This window comes from Spermophilus citellus (genome assembly GCF_964194105.1).
Source record: "Spermophilus citellus genome assembly, chromosome: 5".
NCBI lineage: Eukaryota > Metazoa > Chordata > Mammalia > Rodentia > Sciuridae > Spermophilus > Spermophilus citellus.
In genome coordinates this window covers 155,150,171-155,175,478 of record NC_138186.1, presented here as the reverse complement: position 1 = coordinate 155,175,478, position 25,308 = coordinate 155,150,171, and the positions used below count along the sequence as shown (strand labels likewise).

Genomic DNA, 25,308 nt, shown 5'->3' with positions numbered 1-25,308 from the left:
GATAATTTTCTAGTTTAGGACTCCAAGGTAAAGTAGCATCTTTTATCATGAATACCATCACTTTAAATAACAAAAAGATTTTTTTTTTGGTATAATAGATAAATTCCTACTATTGAGTTTTATTTCTTTTTCATGTTCCTTTTTGTTTTCATTTTTTAGGAGAGAAGAGACTTGGTCATGATAATGCTTTATGTGAAAACCCTGAGTTCCAGGTCTCCACTCATCTGCTGACTGGAAAAACTGGTAAAAGGGGTTGGGAAATTGAAACTTGTATGCATTGCCACACCAGAGACAGGCAGGTCCTCACAGGTAAATTAATGAGGCAGCAGCACACAAAGTCACACCAAGCTGATTTGGTTAAAACCCCAGGGACAGCATTCTTTAGTTGAGTGTGGTACTTAGAAGTACTCAAAAAAAGAGACAACTAATAGACCTTCTTTTCCTTGAAATATAAACAAGAGCCTGCAACTGTGAAGAGGAGGAGGATGGAAGGTGGAAATTCAGGAGGAAGAAAAAATGTATAGCAAATATACATTTGCTATACAAGCTGTAATTTTGTTGGAAATTGGAGTAAACAGACCTGCAACATCAAACTTTCCCCCTCCCCCACTTGGTCTTCCTTGGTTTTAGATCCTCACAGGTTAGGATTGTTCTTGTTACTCAGCCCTGCGTCTGAGGCTGGGAATCCTTCCATACCTCAACAGAGCTTTAAACGTGGCATCGAGTTATTTCATAACTGAGTCTGTGTTTTATCACACAAAATTTCAGCCAAATTAAAATATAACAGATGGGAAAAGTCACTTGGAAAGGAACGCTAATGAAGCAACTTCACATTTTCTTTGAAAGCCAAGATTAATATGCTGATTTCAAATAACTGAGGATATGTTTCGAATCCTTGGTGATATAAATGTGTGCATGCAGAATCCAAGCAGCAATCCATTCTTTGGAACCTGTGAGGAACACCTCACCACTCCAGATGTCATTGTTATGATGTGTCTTCCCCATCACCAGGTGCTGAGCTTCTGCTGTGCACCGCCCAACCTCAGACTGCTGCACCCACTTCCTACCTAGAAGTAAAGCAAGCATGAAGGCAACAGGCAGACAGCTCTGGCCACTCCAGAGCCCTCAGGCCAGGCAGGCCAGGCAGGCCAGGCCATATGATGTCACAATGTCACAGTCAGATTCTTGGCATCAACAGTTCACCAGTTTTACTCAGATTTCCATGGTTTTCCTTGTTTTCGTGTGTGTGTGTGTGTGTGTGTGTGTGTGTGTGTGTGTGTTGAGTTCTACACAGTTTTATTACCCATGTAGATCTGTGTACCCACCACCACAGTCAATATTTGGAGCACTTCATCAGTAGGATACCTTTTAAAACTGAACCAAAGCCTGACAGCAACTACTCTGTCCTCCATCTCCAAAATTGTGTGATTTCAGCAGTGTTAGAAATGGAACCAGTGTGTAACCATTTGTGATTGACTTTTGTTCACTGGTTGATTTCCTCTCTACTTCTATGGGTTGCTACAGAGGGCCAAAGAATCCCTTACTATGCTTGTGTCTATTTCTCCTTTCAGTTCTGTCAGTTTGGGGGTCATGTTTGTTGAGGTTCTGTTATTTGGTGCATACACATTTAGGATTGTTTTTCCTTCCTGGTGGACTGATCCTTTTATTATAATGTAACGTCCTCTTTTCTCTCTAGTCATCTTCCTTGTTATATTGATCTAGCCACTTCTTATGTTTCATAAAAAATAATAGTGGCATGATATTTTTTCCCACATTTTAATATTTTACCCTTGTTGAATTTAAAGCAAGTTTATTGAAGCAGGATTGTTAGGTTGTGCTTTTGCATCCAAACTTTGAATATTTACATCTTTTGATTGGTCTCTGCAGGCAATTTACATCATAGTAATTATTGATAGGCTGGCATTTCAATCTAGATTTTTTTATTGTTAGTTTACTAGTTGTTTTCCATGCCTCTTGTTCCTTTCTCTCTTCCTGGTGTATTTTTGAGTGTATCTTTTTGAGTAGCATTTGTTGTGGTTGCTCTGAGAGTTATAATATGCATACCTGACTTAAAGAGGGCACTAGTTTCAATATTTTATCACATAAAATGCAGATGCCTCCTTCTACTCCCGTCCCTTTACCATCTCCAAATGTCATCATCTTGGATGCAAGATGGTGCTGTGATTTTTGACTCCATCATTTTCTAGAACTTATGAGGAAAATGCTCTTTGGGTTATTCCTTCTTCCTTCCTGATGCTGTGATATTCCCATTTTTATCCCTTCCTTTCTTTTGAAGCATTTATTTTAACCACAATGAATTATCTTAGTTCTCTCTCACGTGAGATTGTTTCTATTTCCTCAATGTCCATGAAGGATAGTGTTTACCAGAAGCAGAATTCTGTCCTGACAATGTTTTCTCCTACAGTTTTTAAGTAGTGTGCCTTCTGACCTCCCTGATTCCAAATGAGAAATCTGTCTCATTTCAGTTTATCTTCCAGAACAGGTCTCTATCATTTCCCTCTTCTTGCTTTCAAGACTTTCCTTTTATCTTTGCTAATTAAAAGTTTAATTATCCATCCATCTTGGCATATGGTTTGTTTTTTTTTTTGGGGGGGGTTCTGTTTTTTGGGGTTCAATCAATTTCTTAGATCTGTAGGTTTTTGATTCTTTTTAGATTTGGAAAGTTTTCAGTCATTATTTTTTTAAGCACTATTTCAGCCTTCTTTCTTTTTTTCCCCCTTTTCTTCTGGGACTCTGATGATATAAATGTATTTTTGACATTGTCTTAACAGAATCTGGAGTCTCTGTTCACTATTTTTTTAAAGACTATCATCTATTTTCTTGTCATTCACATTATGCAAATTAACTTTCCTAAAATTAAAAATTTTCCAATTTTATCTTTCAAATCTCCCCTTTACTATTGATATGGCTGGTTATCCTGCTTCCCACATGTTGAAGTTTGAACATTAGAGAAGCACTTCTAGGCAAGCACATGAAGCAGGGCTTATTTAAAAAGGGGTAACACAGACTTCTCCCCCGAGGGAGAAGAGGGCCATAGCTGGTATCCTGGTATCCCCAGAAGAGAGGTGTTCTGCCCTTTTTATCTGTCCTAGGCTTCCTTTGTTCTCCTGCCTTTCCCCCTTATCTTTCTTCTTCTTGCCTAGGTGACTAGGCCCAGGAACTGCTTGGTGGGATGGCCAACAGGTGGGAAACAGGTGGGCTGAAGGGGGAAGGGCAGGATGGAGTAAACCAGGACACATTAACAACCTTATAGCTCCCTGTAGGGAGGGGAAATTCCTGGGACAGGTTACCTTGGCAACAGGTTGAAGCAGGGGCAGGTTCTTGATAAGGGGGCAGTCTCCAACTTCCCAGACTCACTCAACATTGGCCTCCTTGACCAGACCTGACTGATTTACCCTGAGGACTGCCTAATTCTGGCTTCACTATTTAGTTCCTCCAACAACGTTTTCTTTCTATTATCGTTTTCTACAATTCTGTAATTTCCAAGAGCTATTTCCATTTGCTTCTTTTTTATAAATTTCTTTTTTTTGCTGAAATATTCTAATTTCTATTAGAATATCTATAATTGGTTGATGAAGAATTTTTATAAACTCCTTTTTCAGATGATTTTGAACAAACCAACTTTGATTTTCTTTCAGAGTTGGCAATAATTCATTTTCTCATTCTGTCATAATTTTCTTGATTCCAGATATTAACCAATGATATTTTAGACATTTTTTCTCTTATGCTAGAAAACTCTGGACTCTAATTTCTTTTTGAAGGCTGTCTCACTGATTAGTTTAAGCATGTAACTCTTCTCTATTTTTGCAGTTTATTTTAATTTGCAGAGCCTTTGACACCGCTGTTGACCGGTGACGAGTCCTTGCTTCCCCCATGTTGAAGAATAACACCAAAGAAGCATGCAGAGGCAAGGTCAGAGTAGAGATTAGAAGTTTATTAAAGGACAGCAGAAAAGACTTCTCCCGAGGAAGAAGGGGACCCAAGAGGTGGAATCCGTGGAAGTGCGGTTGTTTCCCATTTTTGTAGTTTTGGTGATGGAATGTAGGTGGGAAGGGTTAGGACACAGGTGGGCCAAACAGGGCAGGAAGGACTTTTGGGATGGGCTTATCACTTCTCTGGGATGGGCTATCTCCAAATCTGTTGGGGGCTGTTTCTTTGAGGTGGACTTTGGCCTAGGGCCTTTTCGGGACTTCATTAACATTCCATGAGTTGTCCTGTGTTTTCCCTGAGTCATTCCCAGCATGGCCTCCATTTTAGATTTTACTTGGTATTAGACCCGATTTACCTAACTACACTGACTACCTAACTTTAAATCTGGCTTCAGTATCCCCAAAAAAACCTACAAAATTTCACTGAACAAAGGTGAAAAACCAGCCTCTACCTCAGAGCAAAGCCTATCCAAGGAAGGGACATGACTTTTGTCCTTGGAAAGACCCACAGAGCACTCCTAGGCACATTCCCACCCTGCTAAGTTGTTTATCTACAAATGACAGGAGAGATCTGCTGAGCCAGGTGTCCCTGACTCAGTCAGGCTAGGTGGGAACCCATAACAACCCCCTAGCAGCCACCAATCAACATGAAACAGGGAAATACCTGGGATGCCAGATGACCCTCCCAGTAGTTTATGGTGTTGGGAAACCATGTAGTTCAGCAGGAACACCCATCTTGGCTTAAACCAATCAGTTCAAATGAATCCCCCTCTTGTAGTAACCAATCGCTCCTACCCAACTTGTTCCTGCCAGTGAATGTGCTAATCATGTTTTAGAGTTGTTGTTTGATTTTCCCTGTGGTGTGTGATGATCTGCTAAGAGATGCTATGATGTATGTGGGGGTCCCTGCCTTCTCCAAAGAATGTATAAAATGCTGCAAACCCTGGGCTCGGGGCCTCTCAACATCACCAGTTGCTGGTGCACTCAGAGGACCGAGCTAGCTCAGAATACACACCTCTTTGCTGTTTACATTGATCTTGGTCTCTGGTGGGCTTTTGGGGGGTCCCGAATTCAAGCAATACAAGGACCAGGACTCACTTCTTGGGACCACTGCTTTGGGAATGGTTGTGAGTCCAGGCTGGAGCTTGCAATAAAGACTCTGTGTGCTTGCATCAGATTTGGCTCCTGGAGGTCTACTGGGGTCCCACGAATCTGGCATTACAACACCAGGTCTAGAAGAAGAATATTTCCTCTGGTTGCTTGCTTGTGTTAGGTTACCAACTGATCATATTTACCAACTGTAGCAGTTCACCTAATATTGACAGAGGGATACCTAATCTAGGAGAATAAAACCCTATCTTCGCTGCCTTTTTCTATGCTTAGTCAGAAAACAATAAGTCTGGATGGGTGGGGGAGAGGGAAAGGGTTGCCCTGCTGCTGTGCTGTTCTCCAATGCTGGGATTTTAAACAGGCTCATCTTCTTATCCACTTAGCTACGTTGGTTATTTATTGGATCATTTCCAGACATTATAATTGGGTTAGTGAGAGGGATCAAAAATCAGACCAGAAGTCAGGATCTATCAAATAGATTTTTTAAAGTCATAAATAAATGATCACCTAAAAATAAAAGGTATACTAATATACAAGAGCAGCCCTTGAAACTTTATGAAGAATTGTACCAAAATTTTAAAGCCTGGAAAAAGAATACTATATTTCAAATTAATCAATGTTCTTTTTTACTTTATCAAATATATATTTCTTTCTTTTTTCCTTTTCCTTTATCAAAATAGAGCATGGGCTAAATTCCAATTTGAATAAGTATACTGATCTTCCAACTTCCCTTGGGACTAAAAATCACATGTGGTTTTCTTCATGTTCTATCTTTAACTAGTGGAACATGACATTTTTGTAAATTGAGATAGATGCTGAGTTCTACCAAGGTCTCTCTGGAAAGGAAACACCCTGGAACACTCTGGAAATGAAACAATCTTCCTACTTGACTTACACAAATATCCAAGCATAGAAAGCTGTGTGTTTGAAGTAACACTCTGTCCCTGGTTTGAAACAGCCTTATTTTCCTTGACATCTTTTTATCTGCTTAATACTTTTATGAAAATAAAGGAATAAAGAAATGTTTCCCGAAAAAAAAAAAAAAGTTAAAAACCTCATATTGACATTACAAGTGCAACATTTGAATGAGGATCCTGGCGGCTACAGCAAATCTATGCTCACTTCAGCCCTCCCTCCTCCCACGTAACAATTTTGCTGCAAAAGGAAAGCATCTCCACCTTTACTTCTTCATTGAAAACCTTCCAATTAAGTCTTTCTGCTCCTATTTCATTTGGAACACCCGGTGGCCCAGAATTCTGATATCATACATCATTTTGTATTTAGATGCTATCCTACTTTTCTTCAGTACATGGGATCTTCAAACATGGAATTGGCAAGGGGTTAAGATTCACAAATTATCTAACTCAATCTTTTCAAGAGAGCAAGTTTAAAACAAGGATTTACATTATGTTTAAGCACCTACAGAAAAATCAATTTCATAGTATCTCTTAATGATGCATTCTAATATTGAATAGCCTCTAAATTATTTCTATGTAAAAGTCTCTAAATTGACTACATATTTGGATAATCTTAAAAAGAAATCTTCATCAGAAGAAAATATTTTACTATTGTACTTCCTTATGATATTTGGAAACCAAAAATAAATTTCAAGAGCAGTAGTTCTTAGCAGTTTATAGGTTATAATTCCTGTAAGAATCTGCTGTAAGTTATGAGTTTCTCTTTATATACATCTGAACCCCTCAGGGTAAATGTTGTAGAGATCCCCAACAAGAGGTGGAGAAAGAAGCTTGGTCAGGTCTGATTCTATAAGACGTCTCTAATCACTGGATCTCCATTGTTCCTGCTTCCATTCTCTTAGAATTTTTTTTTTAATCTGTTTTACTCTTTTGGTAGTTGCAGGAGGTACAGAGATTGCTTAAAGCAATTGCAAAGTTCTCACATTAAAATCCTTTGCCTGGAGTACAGGTAATTTTCTCTCAGAACTCTCAAGCTGTATCTTCTAAACTTCAAAATCCCTCAAATAGGGATTTCAGGGAATAGTCTATCAGTATGGTTATTTGAATTTATATAACAGAAACAAACTCTGGCTAACTTGAGGTGGGGGGAAGCCACTGAAGATAACAGCTGAGTGCCTCAGTTTTGAAGAAAACCCAACAAGCAAGAATAACAAGTAGTGCTAATGTAATGACCCCCTCATAGAGATGGTGCTCAGAACTTATCTTCAGCTCTTTTTTGGCTGCCAGAAAACACACACATACACACACACACACACGCACACACACACACACACCAGTAGAAGGAATACCGGTCAGGAAGAGATGAGAAACATCCATGAGAGTAGCTACAGGTTTATAAGAAGTTAAGAATATTACTGTCTTAGATATTTTTGCAATGACCATAATTATTCTCCTAATTCATCATTTTGCATAAACCAGACCTACATGAATTTGGAGGAATCAAATGTTTTTAGTCACTTTAGATATCACTAGCTAGCTGGACTGCGATATGAACTGGGTTCAATGGAGCTGGCTGTACCAATGACTAAGAAAATGGCAAAGAAACCACACAACACAGGAATGCAAGTTTCTAAAGCAGGACAGCTCGGTGACATCAAGAGTCAGCTCCAGCACCGAAAGGAGCAAGACAGTGAGTGCACCTGGAACCCCTGTTTTCATTTAGGGGAAAGACATTCAAGAAAGTTCCACCCAAATAAGGCAAGGGATTGGGTTTTGAAGGGTGGAATCTTGCTTGGTGATGTCTTGTGGTCAGCAGATTGGCTAACATCTTGGAAAGCCACACCCATCTCAGGTACTATGTGGGATCACAGGCAAAGAGAGAGGAAAGGCACACATAGGTCATGAAATAATGTCAGGCCAGTCCCCTCATATGCTCAAATGCACATAGCTCTCACACACAGCCCATGGATGGCTTGCAACATTCAGATGTGACCAAACAATGCAACCCAGGAGAAGAAATTCTAAGAAAATGGAAAGGGGCTGTGGAGATCAGTGGATGGAAATTCTAAGAAGATGGAAAGGGGCTGTGGAGATCTTAAAGGATAGAATCAGACCTGACTGAAGACCTTTCTCAGCCTCTTGGTGGGGATTTTGCAGTGTTTACCATGAGGGATCTGAGAACTGCTTTGAATCAGTAATGGGGAGATCACCCATTTTCCCCTTTCTCAATGAGAGTGTTAAAATTGTTTATTCTCAGATACAAAATTTTGTTAATATCACTATCATATTTTAAAATCACTCTTAAACTTTAAAGATTTTTGCAAAGGCAAGTTACATCCTTATTAAAAAGCAGGTAAAAAACAAAGGGATGCCCTTCTGGACAAAGATAGAGGTAAAACATGTATAATGCTATATATTTGAAACCTTCTCACTTTAATTGCCTATTGAGCTTCCAGATCAATGACTTCCTGCCTGGCTTAATGGTATATAAATCAAGATCCACTTTTGAAAATGAAGCCATCATCAAGATGGTTTGATGGTTCATGGTACAGGTCTTCTGTGGGCTTTACAAGATACTACTATTGATAAACTACCATCTGGTGTTATTGCAAACTAAGGGTGAAACTCTTTCCTTTAAGCAATGTGAACTGTGGTTCTAGTTTCACTTGAAGACTATTCAATCTGATATTTTTGAAAAGTGACTATAAGTACATACAAATTACATATGTAATTTGTGTTATTTTGAATTATTTGGACCATTAGGCTATAAAAATGGTTCAATTATAATCTATTAAAAACAATTCTGAGTTTTTGTGCAACATTCTGTGGGTATTTAAAATGCATAATACATAAAAATTGTGATTTTTTTTTGTTTACACTCAAGGGTACTATAGCGCATTATTTAATAGAAAATGAAATCTTATATCAAATAATATGAAATGGTCTTAATGGAAAATTAGTTAAACAACAATGTATAACTGAAGAAATAGAAGTTATCAGTCATATTACAAGCACTATGTCCAAATTTCTAAAGGTTAAGGGTTTTTGAAATGTGTCAGGGATATTTAACATCTCATCAGGAATTTCAACTTCCCTCAAGGAACTTTTTGTTTTATATGCAAATCACAAATTAAACTACTTCTTTATCTTTATATTTATGGAAGCAGAAATGAGTACTCAGGTGACTTAATGTTGATGATAGAAATGAAAAGGTATGGTAAATATAAGAAGACTATATGAATTGAAAATAAATCTTTGAATTCTAATTGAGTATTCTAAAATCTATAATCCTAAATTCTACTTTTAATAATTTAATGGCTTTAGATGATTTTTTAGAGAGATGATAGTTCTTAGGAAAACCTTAATATTATTTTCCAAAGTTCATTTTCTACATAACAGATGGTAAAATATGCAGACTTTGAACACATGCTATTCTAGAAGTAATTGAATTAAAATTTAACTAAATCCATGGAGATGTTATAAACAGTTCTGAGTTCCTTGAGAAAAAATACTTGGCAACAATATTATATTTTATTATTAATTAATGGAATGATCATTCATCAGTTTGTGCCTAATATGATTTGGGCCATTTACATAAGTATAAAAATAGCATGGGACTTGCCTTTTCAAAATCGTTAAAAATGTGAAAGTGATATTAACAAAATTTACCCATTTTCACCAATGATATAAAACCATGATTTATATTATTTAGTCACTTAAATATTAATCAGTCTTTAATATGACATAATTATTTGAATGTTTTCCCCAAAATCATATACATTTTTTGATGAGATGTCTGTGTATCCTTCTGAATATATCAATCCAGAGTAGAGTGAAGAGACTTCCCTTTATTACCTGAATTAATGATTCTGAATAGTGTGACTAAGAGTGAAAATAGGAAGTGTCATTATATATCAGATGGGAAAGGCATTTATAGATCAGATTAGTAAATATTTATAATTAGTAAAATTACTGAAAAATATTTGGTTTATTTGAATAAAATTAGAATTGTTTAAAGTTATGAGAATATACATATGCATGGTAGAGTGTAAAGGTAAAATTTCTAAGCTGATTCTAAGCTGCAAAAGTCTGAGTTAAAGTGTAAGAGACCGGGCATTGTAAAGTTTCTAAATTGCAAGGCCTGGGCTAAAAAGTAAAAGACCAGGTATTGTTAAAATTCCTCTGCTACCCCCGGAACCTGTAATCTCTGTAGCTGTTAGGACAATACTGGAACTGCCCAGTAAATATTTCCATTGATTCCCTGGTTGTTTAATAGCTAAGGGCTCCAAGTAGCTCAACACGTAAGCATCCAAGCCACAAAACCAATCAGTTTAAATGTGTACCCCGCTTAGGAGTGACCAATCACCCCTGCCCAGACTGTTCCCGCCAATGAATGGACTAATCATGTCTCAGAGTTGTTGTTCAATTTTCCCGCGCCTCATGATGATTTGTTCTGATGTATGAAAAGCCCCCCGCCCTCTCCAAAAAGTGTACTTAAGCTCTGCTTGACCTCTGCTCTGGGCTCTGGGCTGCTCTCCCTTCCTGAGTGAGCATTGAGCCCCAGCATGCTGGTTCAATAAACTCCCTCTTGCCAATTGCATGAAGGTAGTCTCTTGTGTGGTCTCTTTCTCCGACGCTCCGCCGGACCCTTACAAGAGTTATTTATTAACTAGTTTCATCTAAAAAATAAATCATATGTGTGATGATGCAGCCATCTGGGCTCAACCAAAAAAGAAAAAACAAAAAACAAGGATATTTAGCTTAAAGTTCTAAGTGCATTCAAGATGTAATGGAGCTATCCTATGAAACTACACCTGTAGTTAGAAGCTATTTTATCTAAATTAAAATGAATAAAATCTGTTATATAATTGATTAGACAAAAACTTTATAACAACAGATTGAAACAAAATTCTTCACAAAGGTAATTTCAGAAATGTCTGTGAAAACCATTATAAACCTCCTTAAATCTAATTTTTTTTAAAAAAAAAAATCCATTTGTAATAGGGCCCAAGCCAGGGCATGAAGGTGGCAGGGCACAGTGTTTCTTCTATGAGAAATTCTCCCTTCTTATGTGACTCTTCTTGCCATTTCTCTTTTTATTTTCTTATTTTCCAAGAAGCAATGGCTGCAGTGGTTTGTTTGGAATGAGAGAAGGATACAAGGTAGATCCTGGCTATCATAACAGATTATTGTGCCACCTTTGCTTGTGTGTAAGTAAATTATATGTGTGGGGCTCTGAGACTAGAATTTAACTTTTGTTTTGTTTTGAAAAATTCAATACCTAGAAGCCAGTTGAGAGTTAATTAAACTATCAGCAGTTTCCAATTCATTTAAATGAAGACTATTACATTTCAAACAACACTTTAGTAGACACTGTTGTTATGTAGAGGAGGAACTACAATCCTGTTCTTTGGTGGAGGCCATGAGTAGTGGAATCCCTCTGTGTAATGATACTTCATTATCTTAGAGTTGCACCCTGAGGATGATTGCTATTGTCTCAGAAACAGTCCTGTGACCACAGAAGAGAAACACTGTTTTGTTTTTTTGTTTGTTTGTTTTTGTTTTCTGCCCTTATAAGAGCTACAGAGAAGTAGGAGAGATGACCTTGAAATATTAGGGAGGCTACTAAGAGGTAATATAGATACTTTAGGTAGTAGGGGGCTACAGAAGAGTAAATGGAGAGATAGGTCTGACCTTTTGTCAATGACCTAAGGGATTGGAGGCACTGTGACATTCTTTACAGATATACCCTGCTTCACTTAATGAACCCAAGGGAAAGTATTATATGAAAATGTATCCCACCAGTCATTTACTGTGATCCACAGACTTTACTACCTTAGCTTTTCAACAATCTCTACTCTTCTTACACATGGAGATCATGCTCAGTGCGGACAGGACATTGTCTAGGGAATGTTATATTAGAACACATGTGGAGAAATTTTTAGTTGTCTCAATATTGAAGCAGAACCACTGTTAATGTAGTGGTAGAAGGCAAGGATATTAGACATCCTGCAATTTTTGAGATAGTCACATGCCCAAAAGAATTATCTTACCTTTTATATGATTTGAATGGCCCACTACTTGTTTTTGAAAAACAGTTAATAACCCCAGAACCTAACTTTTTAAGATATATAAAACCAAAGTAATTTTTATACTTTTAATGTTCACAGAATATTTGAGGATTTAAATAATTATGTACAAAAAGGACAGTGTATATAATATTGTCTTTGGGAATTTACCCAGTAAACCAGATTTCAAAATGAGTCATACATGGCAATCCCATTCCAAATATTTGAGTCATGATTAAAGACCACCTGTAAAAAGTGTGTACTTTAAAGAAGAACTAATACCAATCCTCCTCAAGTTATCCCATGATATAGAAAAGGAGAGAACACTGCCAAAGCAATTCTACCAAGCCAGTATCATCCTGGTACCAAAACCAGTCAAAGACAACCAAGGAAAAAAAACTTCAGACCAATATCCTAGATGAATATAGATGCCAAAATTCTTAATAAAATATTGGCACCATGCTATAAAAAAACACATTAAAAAGACAGTGTACTGTAACCACGTGGGATTCATCCTGGGGACAAAAGACTACTTCATTTATTGATACAGAAATCAATAAATGTAATTCACCACACAAATACACTAAAAGACAAGAATCACATGATTTTCTCAATAGATGCAGAGAAAGTATTGGACAAAGTACAGTACCAATTCATGTTCAAAGCACTAGAAAAACTAGGGATTGAAGAAACTTACTTCAACACAATAAAGGCTATATACAACAAACCCAAGGTCAACAATATTTTCAAGGGAGAACAAAATGAAAGTATTTCCTTTAAAAATAGGAAGAAGACGAGGACGCCCACTTTCACCACTCCAATTGAATACAGTCCTTGAAACTCTAGCCACAACAATTAGTTAAGAGAAAGAAATTAAAGGAATACAGTTGGAAAAGAAGAACTTAAATTACCTTTGTTTGCTGATGACATGATCCTAAAAGACTTCAAAAATAAACTTTAGACTTCCAGAGCTTAAAATGATTTCAACAAAATAGCATGATGCAAAATCAACACCCCTAAATCAATTGCATTCCTATACTCCAATGAAGAATCTGCTGAAAAAGAAATTAGGAAAAGTATCCCATTAACAATAGCATCAAAATAAAGTAAATAAAACATACTTGGGAATTAATCTAACAAAAGAGGTGAAGGACCTCTATGATGAAAACTATAAGACACTAAGAATTGAAAAAGACCTTAGAAGATGGAAAGACCTCCCATGTTCTTGGATAGGCAGATTTAATAATATTTAAATGACCATACTACCAAGAGTGCTATGCATATTGAATGCAATTCCCATCAAAATTTTAATGACATTCTTTATAGAAATAGAAAAAACAGTTAAGAAATTCATTTGAGAAAAGAAGAGACCCAGGATAGCCAAAGCAAGAGCCATCATAGTAGCAAATCTCAACTTATACTACAGAACTATAGTAACAAAAACAGCATGGTATTGGCACCAAAACTGACACGAAGATTAAAGTTATAAAATAGAGAAGACACAGAGACAAACCCACATAAATATAGGTATATTTACTAGACAAAATACCAAAAACGCATTGGAAAAAAAGACAGTTCTTTAAACAAATTGTGCTGGTTAAACCAGAAACCCATAGTAGAATGAAAATTAACCCCTTCCTCTCACCCTGCACAAAACTCAGGCAAAGTGGGTCAAAAGCCTAGGAATTAGACCAGAACCCCTGCAACTGCTAAAAGAAAATATAGGCCCAACATTCCAACATGTTGGCTCAGGAACTGACTTCCTTAACAAGATTCCTAAAGCTCAAAAAGTAAAATCGAGAATAAGTGGGATGGCATCAAACTAAAAAGCTTCTTCACAGCGAAGGAAACAATTAAGAGCATGAAGAGAGAGCCCACAGAAGGGGAGAAAATCTTTGCCACCTGCACCTCAGATAGGATGTTAATTTCCAGTATATACAAAGACCCCCAAAATAACACCAAAAGCAAACAACCCAATAACAAAATGGCAAAGGAACTAAACAGGCACTTCTCAAAAAAAAAAAAAAAACAAAGAAAAAGTCAACAAATTCGGTTGGGGATATGGCTCAAGCAGTAACGCGCTTGCTTGGCATGCACGGGGCGCTGGATTCGATCCTCAGCACCACATAAAAATAAAATAATTTACTGAGGGTTGCCCTATGGCATAATATATGGTCTATTTTTGAGAAGGATCCATGTGCTGCTGAGAAAAAAGTATATCCATTTGATGATGGTTGATATATTCTATATATGTCAGTTAAGTCTAGGTTATTGATTGTGGTATTGAGTTCTATAGTTTCTTTATTCAACTTTTGTTTGGAGGATCTGTCCAATGGTGAGAGAGGTGTGTTGAAGTCACCCATAATTATTGTGTTGTGGTCTATTTGATTCTTGAACTTGAGGAGAATTTGTTTTATGAATGTCGCAGCACCATTGTTTGGTGCATAAATATTGATAATTGTTATGTCTTGTTGGTGAATGGTTCCTTTTAACAGTATATAATGACCTTCTTTATCCCTTTTGATTAACTTAGTCTTGAAGTCGATTTTATTCGATATGAGGATGGCCACCCCTGCTTGCTTATGAGAACTGTGTGCGTGGTATATTTTTTCCCATCCTTTCACCTTCAGCCTGTGTATGTCTTTTCCAATCAGATGTGTCTCCTGGAGGCAGCATATTGTTGGGTTTGTTTTTTTAATCCATGATACCAGCCTATGTCGCTTTATTGGAGAGTTTAAGCCATTAACATTCAGAGTTACTATTGATATATGGTTTGAACTTCCATCCATGTTTGATTGTTTATCCTTTTTAAAAAAAAATTAGTTTGTTTCTCCGTGATTATCTTTCCCGTCGCCCTCTGTCTTTACCGAGGCACTTCCCACTGATGGTTTTGGTTATTGTTTTTCATTTCTTCCTCGTGTAGTGTTTTGCTCAAAATGCTTTGCAATGCTGGTTTTCTGGCTGCAAATTCTTTTAACTTTTGTTTATCATGAAAGATTTTTATTTCGTTGTCATACCTGAAGCTTAATTTTGCTGGATACAGAATTCTTGGTTGGCATCAATTGTCTTTCAGTGTTTGAAATACATTGTTCCATGACCTTCTTGCTTTCAGTGTCTGTGATAAAAAATCCGTTGTTAACCTTATTGGTTTACCCCTGAATGTAATCTGTCTCCTTTCTCTTGTAGCTTTTAATATTTTCTCTTTTTTCTGTATATTGGATATCTTCATAACAATGTGTCTTGGCGTTGGTCTACTGTGATTTTGTGTGCTCGGTGTCCTGTATGCATCTTCAATTTGTATATCTGTTTCCTTTTTTATTTCTGGAAAGTTTTCTGTAATTATTTCATTCAGCAGGTTACTCATTCCCTTGGTTTGAATCTCTGTACCTTCTTCTATCCCGATGACTCGTAAGTTTGGTTTTTTTATGTTATCCCATAACTCTTGGATGTTTTTCTCATGATTTTTTACCAGCCTTTCTGAGTTGGCTAGACTAATTCATATGGAAAAATAAAAGACCCAGAACAGCAAAAGCAATTCTAAGCAGGAAGTGTGAATCAGGCGGTATAGCGATACCAGATTTCAAACTATATTACAGAGCAATAATGACAAAAACAGCATGGTACTGGTACCAAAACAGGCGGGTGGACCAATGGTATAGAATAGAGGACAGAGAGACTAATCCACAAAGTTACAACTATCTTATATTTGATAAAGGGGCTAAAAGCATGCAATGGAGGAAGGATAGCATCTTCAACAAATGGTGTTGGGAAAACTGGAAATTCATATGCAACAAAATGAAACTGAATCCCTTTCTCTCGCCATGCACAAAAGTTAACTCAAAATGGATCAAGGAGCTTGATATCAAATCAGAGACTCTGCGTCTGATAGAAGAAAAAGTTGGCTCCGATCTACATATTGTGGGGTCGGGCTCCAAATTCCTTAATAGCACACCCATAGCACAAGAGTTAATAACAAGAATCAACAAATGGGACTTACTTAAACTAAAAAGTTTTTTCTCAGCAAGAGAAACAATAAGAGAGGTAAATAGGGAGCCTACATCATGGGAACAAATTTTTACTCCTCACACTTCAGATAGAGCCCTAATATCCAGAGTATACAAAGAACTCAAAAAATTAGACAATAAGATAAAAAATAACCCAATCAACAAATGGGCCAAAGACCTGAACAGACACTTCTCAGAGGAGGACATACACAACAATCAACAAGTACATGAGAAAATGCTCTCCATCTCTAGCAGTCAGAGAAATGCAAATCAAAACCACCCTAAGATACCATCTCACTCCAGTAAGATTGGCAGCCACTATGAAGTCAAACAACAAGTGCTGGTGAGGATGTGGAGAAAAGGGTACACTTGTACATTGCTGGTGGGACTGCAAATTGGTGCGGCCAATTTGGAAAGCAGTTTGGAGATTCCTGGGAAAGCTGGGAATGGAACCACCATTTGACCCTGCTATTGCCCTTCTCGGACTATTCCCTGAAGACCTTAAAAGAGCATGCTACAGGGATACTGCCACATCGATGTTCATAGCAGCACAATTCACAATAGCTAGACTGTGGAACCAACCCAGATGCCCTTCAATAGATGAATGGATAAAAAAAATGTGGCATCTATACACAATGGAGTGCTATGCAGCAATAAAAAATGACAAAATCATAGAATTTGCAGGGAAATGGATGGCACTAGAACAGATTATGCTTAGTGAAGCTAGCCAATCCCTAAAAAACAAATACCAAATGTCTTCTTTGATATAATGAGAGCAACTATGAACAGAGCAGGGAGGAAGAGCAGGAAGAAAAGATTAACATTAAACAGAGACATGAGATGGGAGGGAAAGGGAGAGAAAAGGGAAATTGCATGGAAATGAAGGGAGACCCTCATTGCTATACAAAATTACATATAAGAGGTTGTGAGGGGAATGGGAAAATAAACAAGGAGAGAAATGAATTACAGTAGATGGGGTAGAGAGAGAAGATGGGAGGGGAGGGGAGGGGGGATAGTAGGGGATAGGAAAGGTATCAGAATACAACAGTTACTAATAGGGCATTATGTAAAATTGTGGATGTGTAACCGACATAATTCTGCAATCTGCATTTGGGGTAAAATTCGGGGTTCATAACCCACTTCAATCTAATGTATGAAATATGATATGTCAAGAGCTTTATAATGTTGTGAACAACCAATAAAAAAATTTTAAAAAATAAAATAAATATGTTGTGTTCACCAAAAATGAAAAAATAAATATTAAAAAATTCTCTATCTGTCTCTCTCTTTTAAATAAAAAGTCAACAAATATATGAAAAAATGTCCAATGCCTCTAACAATTAGAGAAAGGCAAATTAAAACTACACTGAGATTCTATCTCACTTTAGTCAGAATGGCAATTATTAAGAATACAAGTAACAATAAATGTTGGTGAGGATGTGAAGAAAGGATTTCACTCATATTTTGTTGGTTGAACTGCAAATTGATACAACCACTCTGAAAAGTAGTATGGAGATTCCTCAAAACATGAGAAATGCAACCATCATTTGACCCAGTTATCTGACTCCTTGGTATATATCCAAAGGAGTTAAAATCACTATAGTACAGTGATGCAGTCACATTAATGTTTATAGCAGCACTGTTCAAAATAACCAAACTATGGAGCCAAACTAGATGTCTTTCAATAGATGAATGGATTAAAAATGTGGTATATATACACAATGGTGTATTGCTCAGCCATAAAGAAGACTTTTTACATTTGCAAATAAATGGATGGAACTAAAGAATATCATACTAAGTAAAATAAGCCAGTTGCAAAAAAACCAAAGGTCAAATGTCTTCTCTGATATGTGAAAGTTAATTTTAAAATAAGGAGGTGGAGGGAGATAAAAGAGAATAGAAGAAAAATCACTGCAGTACAGAAAGGAGAATGAAGAAAAAGGAGGAGGAATGGGATAGGGAAAGAGTGAAATGAATATTATTGGACTTTCCTATGTACATAAAAGAAAATGCTACAGTGAATCTCACTATCATCACATACATCCACAAGACAGTAATTAAAAATTATATGTATATATCTGTAATTTTATTTATATATATAATTTTATATATCATATATATATATATATATATATATACATATACACACACAGAGAGAGAGAGAGAGAGAGAGAGAGAGAGATCAGTAGAGTAGAGGGAAGGGAATGGGAGGGAGGAGGAGAGGGAAAGGGAAAGTACTGGGGACTGAATTAGAACAAATTATATTCCATGCTTTCACAATTATGTCAAAATGAATTCTATTGTCATGTATAACTAAAAAGAACCAATTAAAAAATACTATGGTGGGGCTGGGGTTGTGGCTCAAGAGGTGGAGTGCTCACCTAGCATGCATGAGGCACTAGGTTCGATCCTCAGCACCACATAAAAAGAAAATGAAGATATTATGTCCACCTATAACTAAAACATAAATATTTTAAAAAAATACTATGGTAGTTTTCATCTGAGACTGTCGTGAGTTAGAAAGATGCTTGCTGAGAAAGTCAATTTCCTACTGTGCTCCTCAGTTAAATCACTTATTGTATTTTTCTTAAGCTGGTATATGAGGTTTTATTCTCTGCCTTACACAAGTGTTATTCTGATAGGTGAAAGATTGTTTGCAACCACATTCTTTGTGCAGGGTCACCATACTTTTGTTAGGCTTTTAATCCTAACCAACATTCCAGGTGGGTGAACCACTTTAGTTTTTGCACAATAAAGGAGATTTATTGAAATTTGACTAAAAATACCCAACAAACAAATGAACAACAACAAAAAGAAAACAGGCACAATTCTGATTACACATTTATTGATATTTTAAAATCCTTAACGTTGGAGACAAAATTTCTTCTAAGGACAATAGCTCTTTTTCTCATTGTTGAATTTTTCAAAGATAGTCCTCTTCACTCATTTATGATTGATCTTGTTTTACTACTAATTTGAAATGTAGGCAATTCAGAATGAGATATATAGAATATTATTACAATCTACAAATTTGTTAGCAATTTGCTGAATCAGAACATTTTAAGGTCTAACAATTTCAAATAGTTTCTGAGAAATTTTTATTGTAATCTACATATTTGTTAGCAACTTTACTAAATCAGAACATTTTAAGCTCTAACAATTCAAATACTAACTTTAATACCAATGCATTAACCTTAGGAACAATTTGCAAGATAGGGAAATTTCTATTTTCAATTACCCTGATACTTTATCAACAGGCAAAGTCCTAGATCACTAGAAATATTTCTTCTCTACAGAAAAAGGGTGGTTCTGGGCACCTCCTGGTTACTTCTTCTTTCCTTTCTTCCCCTTTGCGTCAGGAGCTGGGGTCTTCTTCTCTGACTCTGCCCGCATTGCTGCCTCCTGAGCAGCCAAAGCTTCCAGTCTTAGGCGCTCAGCTTCCAGCAACTTGTTTCTGTACTCCTCCCGGATGGTGAAAATCTTCTGTCTGGCTTCATCTAAGGAGTCCTGTTCCAAAACAAGGCCTCAAACAAATCAGTCCCACTTATAAAGGTTTATTGTCAAAGTGGGGGAGAGGAGTATAATACCTTTATCCTTCCTTATGCCAACAGAAGGTTGAGGAAAATTATTGAAGATGAAAATCATGGTTTCAAGGTTTATCAATAAACAAACATGAGACAGCAATATAAGATTTTAACAAAATAATAAATAAAAGCTGTGGTAGGAGAAAAATAAAGAGAAAGGTAAAGAAAGAAAATATATAGGGATTTTTAGTAAAGAAACCATCTGCTTTAAATGAGTCCAGGTAATATCTATATAAACCAGCCCAGTATTGCTCATAGAGTGACTGTGCTTAGTAGATGGCTAATTCCCCACATGTATTCTAGCTCTCACAACATATATCTGAGCTGTATTTGAAGAACTTCCAAATAATACCACAGTTTGTTTTCTTTGTTGGCTTTTACTCACATCATTCTACAAAACTGCATTTCTCAAGGACACTGATCACCAACAGGCGGCTAAATGCAGGAGTGGTTTTTTTTTTTGCTTTTGTTCATATTTAACCACACGCCATCCTCCCAGATGAACTGATTGCCCTTGGCTTTCAGGACATTACACTTCACCTCTCTTCTGTCTTACTAGCTGCTTTTCAGTCACCTTTGCTGATTTCTCCTTGATCTCTTAGTGAGGAAGTGGTCATGCTGTAAGAATAATGACTGATGAACTGATACTAGCCTCAAGAGAACCTTCTAGAGATTCCTGCTCTTTTCTTCATTCTGAATTGTTCAAGAAATTTTCTATGTTTCTGTAACGGGTACAATTTTGTCAAGATATGGGGACCAATTGCTTGTCAGAACAGACTTCCTAAAGCGTCTGATGAAAGTACTGCCTCTACCATCCATCATAAAATTGGATTCCCTAAGCCAAATGCCCAAGGACAAGATGATAGCTTTGACATGTGATATACAGAGAGAGCAAGAATGGGGGCGGAGAGACATAGTAAGGTTTTGTGTAAAGTAAATTTAATCTGTGTCAGTATTCTCTTGAGAATTGGCATGTTTTCTCCTGTTTGATAAGAAATATGTTACTATCATGTTTCTCTTAAAATGGCTCCACTCAAAACTAGGGCGTTTAATTTGCACCTTACACTTTAACGAATGGGGTCCGAATTCAAAGTTGTCCCAGTTAATATGCAAATTTTGAGAATGCTAATTTTGAAAGGGTACCTAGTGAGGTCCCTTTAATAAGTGGTAATAGATAAGACAGATCATAAAATGAAGACGTAAACCATTTGGCTCTCTGGGGAAAAGTCCTTCTAGGGAGAAGTAGTTAAGTTCAAAGGCCCAGAAGGGCTTGTGCATGGGAAGCTGAATTCAGTATGGTAAGAGCAGAAAGATAAGAGGGACCTGGGCTATGGCTATGTGGAGTTCTAGGGGTCATAAGTCTGTGTTTTGCCTACCTCCATTTTAAAAATACTTTGCCAAAACCATCCAGTTTTCTTCCAGGTACTGGGTAGTATTGACCTCTGTACTGATTTTCTAGAGCTGCTATAACAAAGTACCACAAGGTGAATAGCTTGAACAGAAACTTAGTGTCTCGCAGTTCTTGATGCTAGAATTTCAAAATCCAGCTACCATTAGGATTGGTTCCTTCTTTGAAGCTGTGTACCACAATGGGACTTCCTTTAATTAATAAAATGTGAATGGAAATAACATGTCATTTCTGTGGAGCAATAGTAACACCTGATGTGCACTTTTATTGTTTTATGCCAGGGTTGGTAAACTAAAGCCTGGGGAACAAACAGAATAAAATTTGTTTTTCTAAGTAAAGTTGCTTTTATTTATAGGTGATCCCATTCGTTTAAGTATTACCTTTGATTTATTAAAAAATGTTTACTGTCTGGGTCTTTACAGGGAATGTGTTTACCAAATCCTGTGTTAAACCACTGACATGTTGAGGGTTTTGTTACCATAGGTAACAGATTATCAGATAATCAATTGATTATGATATACAATGGATCAGCAACTGCTGATCATAGAACACATCCTAGAGATGGCAAAGATGAAATAGGGCCACCAGATAGGGGACAGTAGCAGACTCTGAATGGATAGCAATGATGGTTTGGACTAGGGTGGTGGGGACAGACACAGTGAGAAGGGGTCAGACGTCCTTCTATTCAGTTATTGTATGATTCTTTGTGTGTGTGTGTGTGTGTGGTGCTGGGGATTGAACCCAGGGCTTTGTGCATGCAAGGCAAGCATTCAACAAACTGAGTTACATCCCCAGCCCAGTTATTATGTGATTCTGATTGCTTTTGAATATTACAAAAGGAAGGTCAGCTGGGATCCATGCATGCACAGGCTTATGACCCCTAGCACTCCACATAACCATAGGACCACTTCCCTCTTATCTGTTTCCCCCACCTGTCTGCTCACTTCGCCCTTCTGCTTTTAACATACTGAATTCGGCTCCCCATGAAACTCACCCGCATTTCTCCGTACATGTCCAGGACTTCATCCTTTAACTTAGTCCGCGCTTCCTGATCTACGTCTCTAATACTAAGCATTCTGTTCCTGTATTGCCGAAACTGATGAATTTCTTCTGCCTTTTGCATTGTTTGCAGCCGATTCAGCTCCTCTGTTTGCAGCATAGCCTCATCATTTGTTTTCCTTGATGTAAAATCAACAAAACAAATCCATGTCTTTCGGGCACTGTAGAAGACACTTAACTTTAAAATTCAAAAATAAGTTAAAATTGTGTCAAGAATGTGGTGGTCTGAATCAAATCAAACATTAGGGATAGAAAAAAATAAACTATTAATTTTTAAATGCTCCATTTACTGAAGCACTGATATTTCAGGAAAATATTTTGGAAAATGTCAGTAAATTTGGATACATCATTTGATGTGTGATTGTGGAACTGTTTAAAACTACATGAATATTTTGTAGATTTTCCCTCTTTTGAGCTTATGTAGTTAAATAATTTTAATATTTCCAAATTTACAAATATGCATGAGTTACTGTCTCTCCATTAATCTGATTGTCTGGTTCTTAAGAAAACCAAATCTGTAATTGAATAATAGTGGCACGTATGATGGGAATTTTCTGTAGCTCAATTTGACTTAATCTGGCCTCAAATTTTTACAAAAAAAGCATTTAAATGCATTAGTGATTGAATTCGTAAAATGATTGCCAAAGTTGATATGAAAAACCACATAGTTCTAAAATTTTTTTTTAAATTACTAAAAACATTTAATTTCAAAATTTCAGTTGCTTAACAACTGCCCATTGGCAATGTATCCAAAATTCTATAACAAAGTTGTCTGCATTAATAATGTTTATTAAAACTTACCGTATATATTGACTTAAGTCCACATATTCTAGTGCTTTTTGAATGAGTTCTGGAGATATTTCCAAAATTGTTGGGGATCTTGACTGTTGCCCTGCTTAAAAAAGAAGACCTAGGTTTGTTTTTTTGTCTTTTGGGAGTTTTTTGAAGGAGGAATTAAACCCAGGGGTTCTTAAGCACTGAGCCACATTCCTAGCCCTTTTTTATTTTTTGACCTTTTTAATTTTTAAATTTGTTTTAATTAGTTATACATGACAGTAGAATGCATTTATGCACTTTGATATATCATACATAGATGGGATATAATTTCTCATTTTTCTGAGTGTACATGTTGTATAATCATATTGGTTATTTTTATTTTTAAGGCAGGATCTCACTAACTCACTTGGAGCCTTGCTAAGTTGCTAAAGATAAGCCTCTACCTTGTGATCCTCTTGCCTAAGCCTCCCAAGCTGCTGAGTTTACAGGCATGTGCCACTGCACCTGACAAGACCTAGGTTTTCAATAATTCATAAAGAACTAAATCATTGCTATCTCTCAATTTAATTGAAAATAATATTTTCTGTTAAAAAAATAGACACCAATTTGACTTGACATTTATTATGGTTTTATCAAAAATATGCATAATGATATTTTATATTTATCCCCAGTATTGAAATAAAGGAGATAAGAAGATTAATGTACTCCATTAGAAGAGTAACACAAGTATTCTAATTGCATTTAAATGAAAGAAGAGACCATAAGCCCTACTTTAAGTTACAGAATGACTCAAACTTTAAAGAGCTTAAGCAATGTGTGAAAACTATACCAAACACTATGGGAGTTGAGATATAAATGTTTAAGACATTATCCAGCCTTCTAGAAACTTACCATAAATAATACATAAAATATAAATACTGAAAAATTAACAGCAGCTAAAATTTTACTACAGTAGACCCATGGATTTAAGGCTTTAGATTCTGTAGGTACTACTCTTCTGGTCTCTCCGGACCATTAAATCTTTTTAAAAAACTTTTGTTTTTATAAAACAAAATTTGCATACAATAACATTAACCCATTTTAAGGAGATAATTCAATCCATTTTGAGTACCTAGTTGTATGACCAAGAGGCAGTTTTAAAACATTTCCATGATTCTAATGAGACCTCTTGTGCCCTTTTGCATTCAGCCTCAACTTTCATCATTAGCTCCAGGCAACCATGAATTTTCCTTTGTCTCTATATTGGTAGCTTTTATTGAACAGTATCTCCCAAAGTTCATAGTTTGCATTAGGATTCATTTCTGGTTTTGTATATTGTATAGATTTGGATAATTGTATTGTGACATGTATTCACCATCACAGTTTTATACAAAGTAGTTTCTCTTCCTGCAAAATCCTCCATGCTCCATCTGTTCTTTCACTGCATCCCTAACCCTGGCACCCACTGCTTTTATTTTCCCACCTTTTATTGTTTTGCGTTTTGCAGAAGACCATGTAGTTGCAATTGGACAGTGTTTATAGTCTTTTTAGATTGGCTTCTTTTGCTTAGTAATATATCACTAAGTTTCCTCCATCTCTTTTCCAGTTTGACAGACCGTTTCTTTTTGTGGCTGAATAAGACTCCATTTCCTAGATTAACCACAGTTCATCAATCTCCCTATGGAGGTCATCTTGGTTGCTTCTAAATTGTGGATCTTATGAATAAAGCTGCGTGGTAAACAACCATATGTAGGGTTTTTTTTGTGAATATATTTTCAGCTCCTTTGGGTGGATACCAAGGAATGCAATTGCTGTATGGTATGGTAAGAATGTTTAGTTTTGTAAGAAACCACCACAAAACTGTCTTCCAAAGTGGTTTTGACATTTTTTTTTTATCCTACCAGCAATAAATGAGAGTTCCTATTGCTCCAAATCCTCACTAGTACTTGGCATTATTAGTGTTCTAGATTTTGGTCATTCTAATAGGTAGGTGGAAGTACTTCCTTCATTTACATAATGACCTAAGTAGAGCATCTTTTCATCTGTTTTTTTTTTTTTTTTTTTTTTTTTTTTTTGCCATCTTCTTTAGTGAGGTGTCTCATCTGTTAAGGTCTTTGGCTCATGTTGAAGTCCTGTTGTTTGTTTTGTTATTGTTGATTTTTAAGGATTCTATGTATATTTTATTAAGTAGTCTTTCATTAGATATATCTTTTGCAAATATTTTCTCTAAGTCTGTGACTTATTTTTGAATTCTCTCCATCGAGTTTCTTGTAGAGCTGAAGTTTTTAATTTTAAGAAGTTCACCTTATCAATTTTTTCATAAATTGTGCCTCTGTTATCACCAAACACCAGGCCATTTAGATTTTCTTCTATGTTATCTCCTAGGAGTTTTACATTTAGATCTGTGATCCATGTTGTGTTAATTTCTGTGAAGGATTATAAAATCTTTTTC

The 25,308-nt window shown here is 36.4% G+C and overlaps 1 protein-coding gene across 1 annotated transcript in view; it reads right to left on the bottom strand.

The window, feature by feature from the left end:
• Positions 1-19,373: 19,373 nt before the first annotated feature.
• Positions 19,374-25,308, bottom strand: part of ADGB (androglobin) — a gene marked incomplete at both ends in the record, with an annotated part of 160,763 nt that continues 154,828 nt past the window's right edge. Inside the window, 3 exons of the mRNA XM_081295062.1 lie at positions 19,374-19,556; positions 22,036-22,219; positions 22,902-22,992. Coding sequence (XP_081151188.1) covers positions 19,374-19,556; positions 22,036-22,219; positions 22,902-22,992 — 458 coding nt within the window. The remainder of the gene's footprint in view (positions 19,557-22,035; positions 22,220-22,901; positions 22,993-25,308) is intronic.